Genomic DNA, 12,689 nt, shown 5'->3' on the forward strand with positions numbered 1-12,689 from the left:
ATAAAAGCTCAGGAGGGTCTCTTCTAATAAGAGATGCGTGCTTTTAAGTTAGAATCTAGGTAACTTTGTTAATTGTGAAAAGGTTTTTGAGGATTTTCATAATGTCCTGGACAATAAAACTTTTATTTATTGTAATAAGATTTAGGACAGTAAATCGGTTCTCAAGGTATTAACCACTGAAATATAAAAAGATGATTATACCGATCTACAACTTCTCCTTTCCGCTCTCTCGCAATCATGTCCAATAGCGTTTGTCGTAGATGATCCCTAATACACCCATAACGAACAACCTGATCTCGAAAAATAATTAATCCCAAATTGTAGACATTCTCCACATTATTTTGTTGTACATATACACGGTCCTGCAATGAAAACAAAATCATAGGAACATGAGCACAACTCCTGCAAACATAAAAATAATCATTTTGAGCTATAATAATACAGGAAATAAAATTCTAGAAGCAGCTAATTTTTCAGGTGAGAAAACACTTCGAACTATTTTAAGCACCATGGAATTTTCTAGCACCTCCCAAATTATATAAAAGTTAGTCTTTACAGTTTACAATTGTGCAATTTACAAACAATTGCCTATAGGTGGTCACCCATTTAACCTGAAGAAAAAAAAGGGGAGGGGGGGAAGGGAAGCAAGCATCATGCCCAGGGAAAAGTAGGTGAGCAGAAAGCAGAGGAGAAAGGTAGAGAGCAAGGTAGACACATCTTTCTTTCTTTCCAGAGCCATACCATGCCTGAAAATGATTCTTACTTTCTTAAATACTGTACTTAAAGATCATATTCTTTGAAGTAAAATTAAGAGCCAAATGAAATACAGATCCATGTAACTTAATCTGATTGCTTACTGGTAAATATTAGAAGGCTCTAATGCCTATAATACAGCAGCATTAAGTATTACATAATTAAAACACCTCTAGTTACCGTCATTTCAAACAGATTACTTGTAGTCAGTCATCTTATTTTCAAGTTCTTGCCAACTTGATTACAGGTGTGTCTCACTTTATAGAACACATAAATTCCAGAATTATTGGCTATACAAGTCCTATTTTGTGCATTTGAAAATCCACATTTACACCAAAATACACTGGAATAAAACTACTAAGTTTTTAATTCACAAAAGGATTAGCAACAGAATTCCTTTCTGTTCTTAACCAGGATCTCTCTGGGCCTCGATGGGTCTCTGAACTTCCAAAAATTATAAAATTATTGTGTGTTTGCTGGTACATAAGTACTATGGAAACAGAGCCCACAGCTTTCACTAGATTCTTAAAGGCATTTATGATCCCAAACCAGTTAAGAACCACTGCATATTGTGATCCTGGAACTTTCATAAGGAACACTGTCATTACAAGGAACACCCAGCAAAGCCACCAGGTGAACATAAACAGAAGCTCAACCATATCAGTGATGCAACTGAAATGGCACCGACCAACAACTGCTGACTTAAATTCTCAACGAGTAGCATTCTCTTCATGTGACGTCACTCCTGCAACCTTCCTCCATTCAGCTCCTCCAGGGCACACTCCTGATGGCTATAAGGAAAGCCGCTCTTTGATTAGTATCTTCGCTGCTCACATTTCTACATTCTGTATCATCTTGGCACAAGCTCGTATTTTTAAAATTGTGCATCAACTTCAGTAGGTTCAAAATTTTCACAGATGACACTCTGGTACTTTTTTTTTTTTTTTTTTAATAGGCTTTCACTTTTCTTCCTTTGTATAAAACTATGTGGTGGCCACATGTGGAGCCTGGGTCCTCCGCACGGAGACTGGTGTGAGACTCTGGTGTGGGTCTTTACAAGATTATCGGTGAGTTCCTGATAGGGAGACTTGGTGAACACAGTCTTTCCAGAGGTCAGGGGTGAGACAGCTGTAGGTCTTGGAAATGGCATCAAAAGTGGCCTAAGCGAAGCTGCCCAGGGCGGCAGTGCAGCCCCTGGATAAGGGGGAGCAGTTGGCAATACCGGCCACCATTAGTAGCTTCTTGAGCACAGGGGCTGAGACAATGCCAGTGCCTCCGGGGGCAGGGATGAGGCACCCCAGCACAGAGCCACAGCGGCTGGTCACCTTGCATGGGACAGCGTGGGGCTTGTCGATCTTGTTCCGCCAGCAGCCTTGCCACATGGGGACACTGGAAAGCTTGTGCCAGGGTGATGGACCCTGGAGAGCAGTGGCTATCTTCCTGTAGCACTTAATACCCAGACCAACGTATCGTATCCACTGTAATGTCTGATGGCAGTAAATGCCTTGAACCTGGTCCGCTGGCCAGCACAGGTCTGCTTTTGCACAGGCATTACCTTCAAAACCTCATCCCTGAGGGATGCCCCCAGGAAAAAAGTCAATAATCTCATATTCCGTGATGGGCAGGGAGAAGACAGATTTTGTCTAGGGACTTGATCTCCATGGCACTGATTCGGCAGCCCAGCTTGGTGATCGGGATCCACTCCTTGTCTGGGCCTTGCCTCTGAAAGCTCCACGGCCTTGGACTCAGCCCCAGGCCCGAGCACAGGCTGCCAAAGCCAGTGAGGAAGCTGTTGCGGCCTCCCATTCCAGGACCCATCCCTGGCCCCTCCAATAGCACTGGGGTCATCCCCCATTTGGTGTTTTCTCTCTCCAGTAAATTCTTAAGCTTCACACGTCCACCCCAAGATCTAAATTCTGTGTCTCCCCTGACCGGGGGCGGGGACACGACAGACAGAAGATGCAGAGGAGAGAGAGAGAATCTTAAGCAGACTCCCCGCTGAGCGTGGGGCCCAATAGAGCTTGATCTCATGACCCTGAGATCACTACCTGAGCCGAAACCAAGGTAGATGCTCAACCAACTAAGGAGCCTCTGCCTTACTTTTCAGCATGAAACAAGATGCATTCAATAAAAGCTGGCATAAATCTAAAAATTTAAAAAGCACCAATAATCTTTTTTATTATAAAAATACCGTGTTGCATAAATTATTCATAAATTTGATGTTTACAGTTTTGAATAGTACCATATACAGTATCACTCTCACCCTAAGTGATCAAAACCAGTAACTGGCTGCTTAATTGAACATAGGTGGTAAAAGAGAGAAACAAATGTACACACACATATTTGCATCTTAAAAATTTTAATTTAGAACATCACTGAGATATCAAGACTTTTATCTTTGAACATGAATCCTGTGACCGGAGTTCAGTGTTTTCTTTCTTACATACATTCCCACCTAATAAAGTAACTTTTCTACTTTGTTTCATTAAGATGGAGCATGAAAACTAGAGACATTTGTGAAGCAATCTGAATGTAAAAAAGTCCTTCTAGATTTTTACAATCCCTGCTCCATTCTTTTAATTACCAACACCTAATTTGAACCAATATTTAGTGAGTTGCCTCTGTCAAGTCTTTCTAAAACATTCAATCTTGTTTACCAGAGAACAAATTCTATCGTTTTTAACACCATTTTATCGATTTACAGGATATTAATTATGTATTAGTAACAAGTACAACTGGCATAAACACGCTTGAAAATAAATACAAGTGACTCAGTAAACACAAAGTGCAACTGGTAAGAGCAAAATACAGAAGAGATACTGAAAGCAGTGAAACAGCAGTGAGAGAATTCTGCATCAGGCTGTCTCACAGCATAGAAAATATTGGTAATTCTGGCAAGCACTGCAAGTTCCAACTCTACTACATGCCTATGGGACTTGTAGGGTGTGTGGGGGTCAGATACCTATCATATATGATATTAGCTAGTTTAACCTCTTTCTTAAGAAACCAAATGTTTTTTTTTTTTTTTAAAGATTTTATTTATTTATTTGACAGAGAGAGACACAGCGAGAGAGGGAACACAAGCAGGGGGAGTGGGAGAGGGAGAAGCAGGCTCCCCGCAGAGCAGGGAGCCCGATGTGGGACTCGATCCCAGGACCCTGGGATCATGACCTGAGCTGAAGGCAGTTGCTTAACCAACTGAGCCACCCAGGCGCCCAGAAACCAAATGTTCTTAATTAAGAAAGATGTCAAAAGAATTAGGCCAGATTTTATTGTTTTTGGCAAAAGGGCACTACCTATAAGAATTACAGAACAAAGGCACATAAAATGTAATCTTCAGAGCAAATTATGAATTTTAGAGTGAAAAATTTTTTTTTTTAGAGTGAAATTTTTTTAACGTTCCCCCTTTTTTGGCTTTACTGCAGTATAATTTATATGCCATAAAATTCACTCATTTTAAGAGTACAGTTCAGTAATTTAGAGTACATTTCTACAGTTGTCTAACCATGGCCACAATTCAGTTCTAGAACTATTTCCATCACCCCCAAAAATCCCTTGAGCCCATTTGTAGTCAATCCCACTTCCAGCACCCCTGCTTTCTCTTTCTACAAATTTCCTTTTCTGGTCATTTAATGTAATTGAATCCTATCTAATCTTCCGTGTCTGATTTTTCACCAAGCATAAAGTTGCTGAGGTTCATTAATGGTGTTAACATTTATCAGTGTTTCATTCCTTTGTAGTGCCAAATAATACTCCATTGTATGGATAGGCCACATTTAGTTCATCAGCTGATGGGATATTTGGGCTGTGTCCAGTTTTTATCTGCTATGAGCAATGTTGCTATGAACGCTTGGGTATAATCCTTTGGTGGATATATGCTTTCATTTTTCTTGGGACAGACTTCTAGAAGTGGATATTGGATCATATGGAAATTGCTAAACTATTTTCTAAAATGGACGTATCAGTTACAGCAGATTTTTGAATGCAAAAATACTAGATGCGGAGTTAGGAATTCTTCCAATGAGCTCTGGCTGTACCATTAATTTGGCTGTGTGACTTTGAGTAAGTCATTTATCCTCTCTGGTCCTGGGCAACCCAAAGGGATGGTAAAGATAATCTCTAAAACTCTAGTAAGTGATTTCCTATGAAGCTTAACTCTCTGATCAAAAATTAACATATATGAAGAACCAAGATATACTTCACTATCACTTCTTCCCTTTCTATTTGTGACCAGTCTCCCTGGCCTGGGGTTCCCTCTTCCCAATCCTAAGCACAGAGATGTGGGTGAATCTATAACCCTTGGGCTGATAATGCTGTCTAGCTCAAGTCCTCTGGCAAAAAGGCAGAAAAAGGGTCAGTAGCAACTGATGAATTGTTCAGGTACACTGTGTATGGGGAGAAACAATGCTTTAGTAAAGGAAGCCAGGTAGGATGGAAACACGTGGTTAGTGTCTGAGTAGGGCACAGAACATTCACGTCCGTGGAAGATTACTGGAGACAAAAGAACTACATACAGATGTTGTAGTGTAAGACCTAAACCTTTGTCTTTTAATGTGAGACTTGCAAGGTGTGTATAATGAATGCAATTAAATGACATACAATATTAAGAAAACCTGTTATCCCTCAAATTTGATTACAGATAAGAGAGCGCTAATAAATGGACAAGAGAAAACTGACAAAATTTGAGTGTGGCTATTTAAACTAGTAATACTAGTTATTTATATTAAATGTTAGATATGTATGATTTACTACCATCAAGCAAAATAAGAGATATACGTGCATATACTCAAGTGTTTGTATGTACACATGTTAAACAGAAATGCACGAACACATTCACAATAAACTTGTAATCTGCACATGATATATATTAAAATATTTGCTAAATAAACATGCTGAATCTTCTGTTTCCTGCCTACTGGCACTATCAGAAGGAATTCAGCCTGAGCATTTTCCTAATAGATTCCAACAGGAATCTCTTTGTTAAAAAATTAGTGGCTGGGGCACCTGGCTGGCTCAGCTAGTGAACCCCTGATCTTGGGGTTATAGGTTTGAGCCCCACGTTGGGTGTAGTACAGATTACTTAAAAAATAATAATATTAAAAAAAAAATAAGTGGCTGAATTTATGTAATACAGTATTAACGTAGTTCTAATTATCTGAATTACTGTATGACTTTTATTTTATATATGTTTCTATGTGAATTTTTAATTTAAGAAGATCTAAAATCCCACCTCTAGTTAACCTCTAGCTAGCTAAAGAATACAACCTCAAAGTAAGGACAAGATGAACTCATCCCAAAAGAGAGAAAAAATATTAAAGAATAACCAAAAAGCAGTATTTTAATCTCAGCTTTTTGACCAAAATATAGTGTGTATGAGTCCAACATTAGTCATTTATCTACTGAAGAAAGCTAAAGCACAGACAAAAAGTTGGTGTCTGCTTCTATTCGCCTTTTTAAGACAAAATACAGCATTTTAAATATAAAACGTTCTAAAAAACATGTTTATAATAAATAAATAATGTCTGAGTCAAACATTAGATTTACTAAAGGGATAGGAGTTTCATTGCTACAGAGATAAACTATATTTTCAACTACTATTTATGGTTCTTTCTCAGGGGTTGCTGAATTCCTAGGCCAAGCAAACCTACAACAAGCAAGCCAAGATCTTCAAAAGCTAGATGAACCCAGGGGTGAGGAGGAGTAACTAATGATGGGACCATCTCGTTGGCCCTGTTCTCACAAACCTGGGGAAAAACCAGACTGCTTTTGCATCTGACTTCAACTGCAACCCAACACCCCTACCTCACAATGCTATCCCACTTATTTCCACCTCTAGTCTTGAAAGAATACTTTTGTAAGGCTAGCTTCCCTGCCAAGAACAACTATAAAAGCTAGATAAGAAATTATAAAGTACTACCTGTTTAAAAGCATCAACTAGGTCAGGCAGGCCTCTAGGAATTGAGGTAGAGAGAGACTGGAGTCTTTCTTCCTCTGCCACAAAAAAAAGGAGACCCTAACCAACAGATCTCCAGATAAATCTCCTTCAGCAAATGCCTACTTGTGACCTAGGGCTCTTCACATTACCAGTAGACAAGAAGACATCTGTCTATGAGGTGCTTGGCCCTACAAGGCCACAGATATTACTACTCCCACCATCTTGGGAAATATCTGCCTTTCCCCCCTTCACTGATGGCTTTCTTTACCAAGATGCGAAACATTTTAACTATGAGATCAAACTCTGCATGCAAGAGTATTCTTAGAAGTATCAAGACATGCTATGTGGACATACAGAGCTTACGAAAGCTAAACCTGTGCAAAGTCAAGGAGTGACTTTGTGAGTGAAAGATCATTACTCAGAAATGGAATAAAACAATCAAAATAAAACAAAAACATGATCATGAAGTTCAAAAAATAACACTAACTCTCACAATTTACTTGCAAGAAATAGTTCAGAAAATTTTTTAACCAACAGGTTTTTTTGTTTTTTGGTTTTTTTTTTAAAAAGAGGATAGGAGGAGATGAAGAATGTAAACAGGGGTAAAAATCTTTACAAATAGTAAGTATTTGTCCTGCTCATAAACCAGAGGTAAGCCCTGAAAAGTTTAGCTCATTTAAAAAACAAACAAACAGGCGCCTGGGTGGCTCAGTTGGTTAAGCGACTGCCTTCAGCTCAGGTCATGGTCCTGGGGTCCTGGGGTCGAGTCCCGCATCGGGTTCCCTGCTCTGCGGGGAGCCTGCTTCTCCCTCTCCCACTCCCCCTGCTTGTGTTCCCTCTCTCGCTGTGTCTCTCTCTGTCAAATAAATAAATAAAATCTTTAAAAAAAAATAAAAAATAAAAAATAAAAAATAAAAAACAAACAAACAAAACACTAACCAAATAACCCTGTAACAAATAGCTACTGTCTGTTAGAACATGTTTGAACCTGCTTTCCCAAGCTTAATCACTAGGCAGTCTTCTGTCAGCAAGTAATAACTGTTAAATGTTTTCAAACAGGTTCACTTTCAAGCCATGAAATAAATACAAGTTAAGAAGGCTTAACACTATGAAGCTACAAATAGAAAAATTTAAAAACCCAACACTTGGGAAAAGTAACAAAAAGTTTCTAGTGCATAGTAAAAAAATAAATAAATAAAAATCTAATTAGAGTAAAATTTAAAGAACTGTCCCAGTATTTTCCAGAACGCACTTAGTGCCTGACAACACTGTGGAAAGGGCACCAGTAAGAGATGAAATAGTAAACTGCTCAGATTAACATTTCTGGATTTAACAATGTTACTGCGTAAAGTACATGGAAAAGCACAGAATACAGATGACTTGAAAACTTAGATCTATGACAAAAGCTCAAAGTCATAGTTTCCACCACTGTAAAATGGGTCCAAAATCTCTCTCTCAGGGCTGTCAAAGTTTTTAAAACGATGTAGTTGTAAGAAATACGACTTAAAAATAACTTTCACTTATTTTAAGAATTGTATCCTACGATATCTGACAAATCAAAACCCTGGTCGTTTCTCCAAAGCTGTATAAATTGCACCAAATCCTAAAATAAAAGCACTGTTCCCTATTCTGAAATTCAAGAATCTAACGGTAGGGGAAAAAAACCCATCAACACTAGAAAACAGTCCCTATTATAACCATAAGAATAATCAAGTAACAGAAATCAGGATCTTGGGGACGCCTGGGTGGCTCAGTCAGTTAAGCATCTGCCTTTGGCTCAGGTCATGATCCCAGGGTTCCTGGGATTGAGCCACATGACGGGCTCCCTGCTCAGCGGGGAGTGTGCTTCTCCCTCTCCTGCTCCCCTTCCACCGCTCTTGCTCTCTCTTGTTATCTCTCTCTCTGAAATAAATAAATAAAATCTTAAGAAAGAAATCAAGATCTTGGAACAATGAGATTATTAGACTTTAGAAACGAAGACCTCTATTAAAGAAGCAGTAGAATTCAGTGATGAAGAGCTCAGATTTAAGAGCCAGATAGGTTATTTCAATCCTATCTCTGCCATTTCCTAGTTGTGCCTTTAACATCTGTGTCTGTTTCCTCATCTTCATAGTAACACCTACCCTAAAATGCTATTCCACTTACTTCCACTTCAAATACTGAAAGAATAGCTTTTGCAAGACCAATTCCTCTGGCAAGAACAAATATAAAAGCTGGATGAAAATAAAAAGCTACACCTCCTCACACCCATCAAAATAGCTACTATCAGAAAACAAAACAAAACAAAACAAGAACAGAAAATAACAAGTGCTGGCAAGGGTATAAAGAAATTGGAACTCTTGAGCACTGCTGGTGGAAATGCAAAATGGTGTCGTTGCTACGGAAAACAGCATGGTGGTTACGCAAAAATTAAGAATGGAACTGCCATATGATCTAGCAATTCCACCATCCGGGTATATATTCAAAATAACTGAAAACAGGGTCTTTTTTTTTTTTTTTAATTCTTATGTTAATCCCGATACATTACATCATTAGTTTTAGATGGAAAACAGGGTCTTAATGAAACATTCGTATACCCATGTTCACAGCAGCATTATTCAAAATAGCCAAAAGGTGGAAACAACCCAGGTGCTGACTAACAGATGAATGGATAAGCAAAATGAGGTACACACATACAACAGAATTATTATTCGGCCTTAAAAAGGAAGGGAATTCTGACACATGCTACAACATGGATGAACCCTGAGTCACAAAAGGACAAATACTCTGTGATTCCATTTATATGAGGTATCTGGAATAGTCAAGTTCATATAAATAGAAAATACAATGATGGTGACCACGGGCTCAAGGGAGAGTGGAATGGGAAGTGACTGTTTAATGGGTACAAAGTTTGAGTTTTACAAGATGAAAAGTTCTGGAGGTGAATGGAGGTGATGGTTGCACTACAGTATGAATGTACTTCTCACTGAACTGTACACTTAAAATTGGTTAAGATAATAAATTGTATGTTAAGTGCATTTTACAACAATTTAAGCAAACAAACACCAACTGTTTTAAAACATCAAAGAGCAACAAAGGCAACCTGGCCTTGTGGGGCCAAGATTCTGGAGAAAAGGCAAGAAGTACACGAAGAGAGACCAACATTCAACCTCACTCGTTCCCTTGGGTCATTTGTTTTATTTGGAGGACTGGAAATGAGAGGCTAAACAAAAAGTCACAGGCAGGCTGGTTATCAAGCAGCTAGGACTTATGAAGCCAAAGTCTGAAAAGAAAGCAATGCAAAGAAGAACCAGAACTTCTGCAAGCAATTTTCATGAAGATGAAATTGACACACCACCTAAGCATGGACAAGACACCAAACACCAAAGACAAAGCAGCACTGGGAGGCTAAAGAGCTGAATAGAGACCGTTGGCAGACTTAAGAGTGAAGAGACAAGAGATGGAATTCAAGGCACAGTAACATGGAAAGCAAACTGGTAAACATCTCAGGCTTCTAGACCCCAGACGAGTAAAAATATGCCCCAGAAATAAAGGCAAACTCAGAACAGACCAACCTTAACAGAACCTAAAAGCCAGCTTCAACTAGATCACGATGATTTGCCCATATAGTGCCTGCCTGCCAGAAGAAAATTACATTTCCTTTGAAGGAAAATACCGTCCAGGGTCTCCCCAATTTTTCATATGTAATTACATTGACAAAATTTGCAGGTTTGTTCCCCACACCAAAACAGACACCCAGGACCAAATACCTAAAAGCCAAGGGGGAAAAAACTCCAGGAAGTCGAAGTATTCTAAGACTCCGACCCAGGAAGTGGTTTAAAATATACACACAGATAAGGTAAACTGTAAGTCAAGGATCTGTGTTGTAATCTCTAAGGTAACCACTAAAATAATAATAAAAGAATATATAAATATAAGTAACAGCTAACAAGGAAGGAGAAATGGATAATAAAACATACTCCATTCACCTAAAAAAAAAAAGGCAAGGAAGCTGGGAAAAATCAATAAAGAACAGGTGAGACAAACAGAAAAAAAAAAATCCAGTATGATGGCAAACTTACACCCACGTGTATTAATAATTACATTAAACATAAATAAGCCATATGCTTCAACTTAAAACAAAGATTATCAGATGGGGTTAAAAAGCCTATTACTGTATGGTGCTTACAAATGATAAGGACACAAAAAGGTGGGAAGTAAAGGATGGGGAGAAATCTGCCATACAAACACTAACCAAAAGAAAACTCATATAGTAATACTACACAAAGCAGACTTTAAGGCAAGAAGTATAGGAAATAAAGGATATTTCATAAAAGAGTCAATTCAACAGGAAAATCAAATAGCCCTAAATTTATATTCATTTTATAACAAAAACCTCAAAATATATTAACTAAAAGGGGAAAAAGACAAATCCACAATCAATTCTAAAGATTTTAACAGTTCTCGGGAGCTGACAGGACAAGCAAACAAAAATATTTAGTAAAGACGTGGACAACTTGAATATGGTTAACAAATCTGACCAGATATGTATGCAACACTTTATTCAACAACTGCAGATTGAAAAACCGTAATTAATTGAAATTTAAAGCTTCTCTTCAGAGACACCATTAAAAGAAAGAGAAAAGGCAAGCCCAGAATGGAAGACAATATCTCTTAAACTATATAAAATATATCTACAGGAGCACCTGGGTTGCTCAGTCGGTTAAGCATCCGACTCTTGATCTCAGCTCAGGTCTTGATCTTGGGTTGTGAGTTTAAGCCCCCACACTGGGCTCCACGCTGGGCGTGGAGCCTACTTAAAAAAACAGACAAACAATAAAAACATTTATCTACAAAGAACTTTGACCCAGGATATATAAAAATCTCTCACAAATCACTAAAAAACAAACAAAAATTCTATAAAACCCACATTTTAAAAAACGTACAAAAAAGACTTTTCCACTTTTATTTATGTTACATATCAACAAAAATCTCAAAAAAAATTAGAAGAGGACTTTCAAATTACCGTAGGGCTAGACTACTATCAACTGGATAAACACTAAAGCATGTAATATTTTTGGTGATTTTCTGAATATTCCAGTAATGATGGTGTTAAGTAACTTCTGATGACAATTAGGAAACTAAAGTCTTACTAAGTCACTCTTCAAAGGAGAATTTTAATATCAGATTCAAACAAAATAAGAAAAGAAACCAGAATACTATTCTAACATGCTTCAATAGCTTACACTTGGACCATGGAAAAAATCAATTCTTCAATTCCGCTTGGGGAACCAAGATTATCTGCCCAAACAGATGTCTACATCATAAAACTGCCCAATGACAGAACTTCTAAAAAGAAATCACAGTTGTTCAGAGCAATGCTTGATACATAATACATTCATTGTATACTTGCTGAATGAATGATTTTATCCTCATAAGCACAAAGGTGAATGAATGTTAGCTCAACTCTGGGTAAATTACCATAAATTCTGGGGGCGCCTGGGTGGCTCAGTCGGTTAGGCGTCCAACTCTTGGTTCCGGCTCAGGTCATGATCTCACAGTTGTGGGATCGAGCCCCGCCTCGGGCTCTGCACTAAGTGCAGAGTCTGCTAGAGATTATCTCCCTCTCCCTCTGCTCCTCCCCCTGCGTGCACATGCATGCTCTCTCTCTAAAATAAATAAATAAAATCTTTAAAAAAGTTATCATAAATTGTTAAGCAGAGTCAATACACATAATTCTTCCGCACTGAGGTAGTACAGGCTAAGTGGTGAAGACCATGGGCTTTGAATTCAAAAAAGACTTGGATTCACTATTCCAGTAATACAGTAACTGTGTGATCTTGGCAGGTTAGCTAATCTCTCTAACCTCGATTTATCCATTTGTGAAATGGAGAGTACAATACTCACCTGAAAGGTAAGGTATTTAAAACATTTAGCACAGATACATAGCCATATAATAAACAGTATCTGTTATGCATTCAGAAAAGTATTTTTACTTTTTTAAAGAAATTTAAGTATACAA

At 38.2% G+C, this 12,689-nt stretch overlaps 1 protein-coding gene across 6 annotated transcripts in view; it reads right to left on the reverse strand.

Annotated features, from left to right (window-relative positions):
- CUL3 (cullin 3) overlaps window positions 1-12,689 on the reverse strand; it is a 118,528-nt gene that overhangs the window by 56,279 nt on the left and 49,560 nt on the right. For all 6 annotated transcript variants that reach the window (XM_064587153.1, XM_045867861.3, XM_064587154.1 and 3 more), the window contains one exon: window positions 202-362. In XM_064587153.1, coding sequence (XP_064443223.1) covers window positions 202-362 — 161 coding nt within the window. The remainder of the gene's footprint in view (window positions 1-201; window positions 363-12,689) is intronic.

This window comes from Mirounga angustirostris, unplaced genomic scaffold, assembly GCF_029215605.1.
Source record: "Mirounga angustirostris isolate CCGP_5_RB_7025 unplaced genomic scaffold, mMirAng1.0.hap1 SCAF_3, whole genome shotgun sequence".
Classification (NCBI taxonomy): Eukaryota; Metazoa; Chordata; class Mammalia; order Carnivora; family Phocidae; genus Mirounga; species Mirounga angustirostris.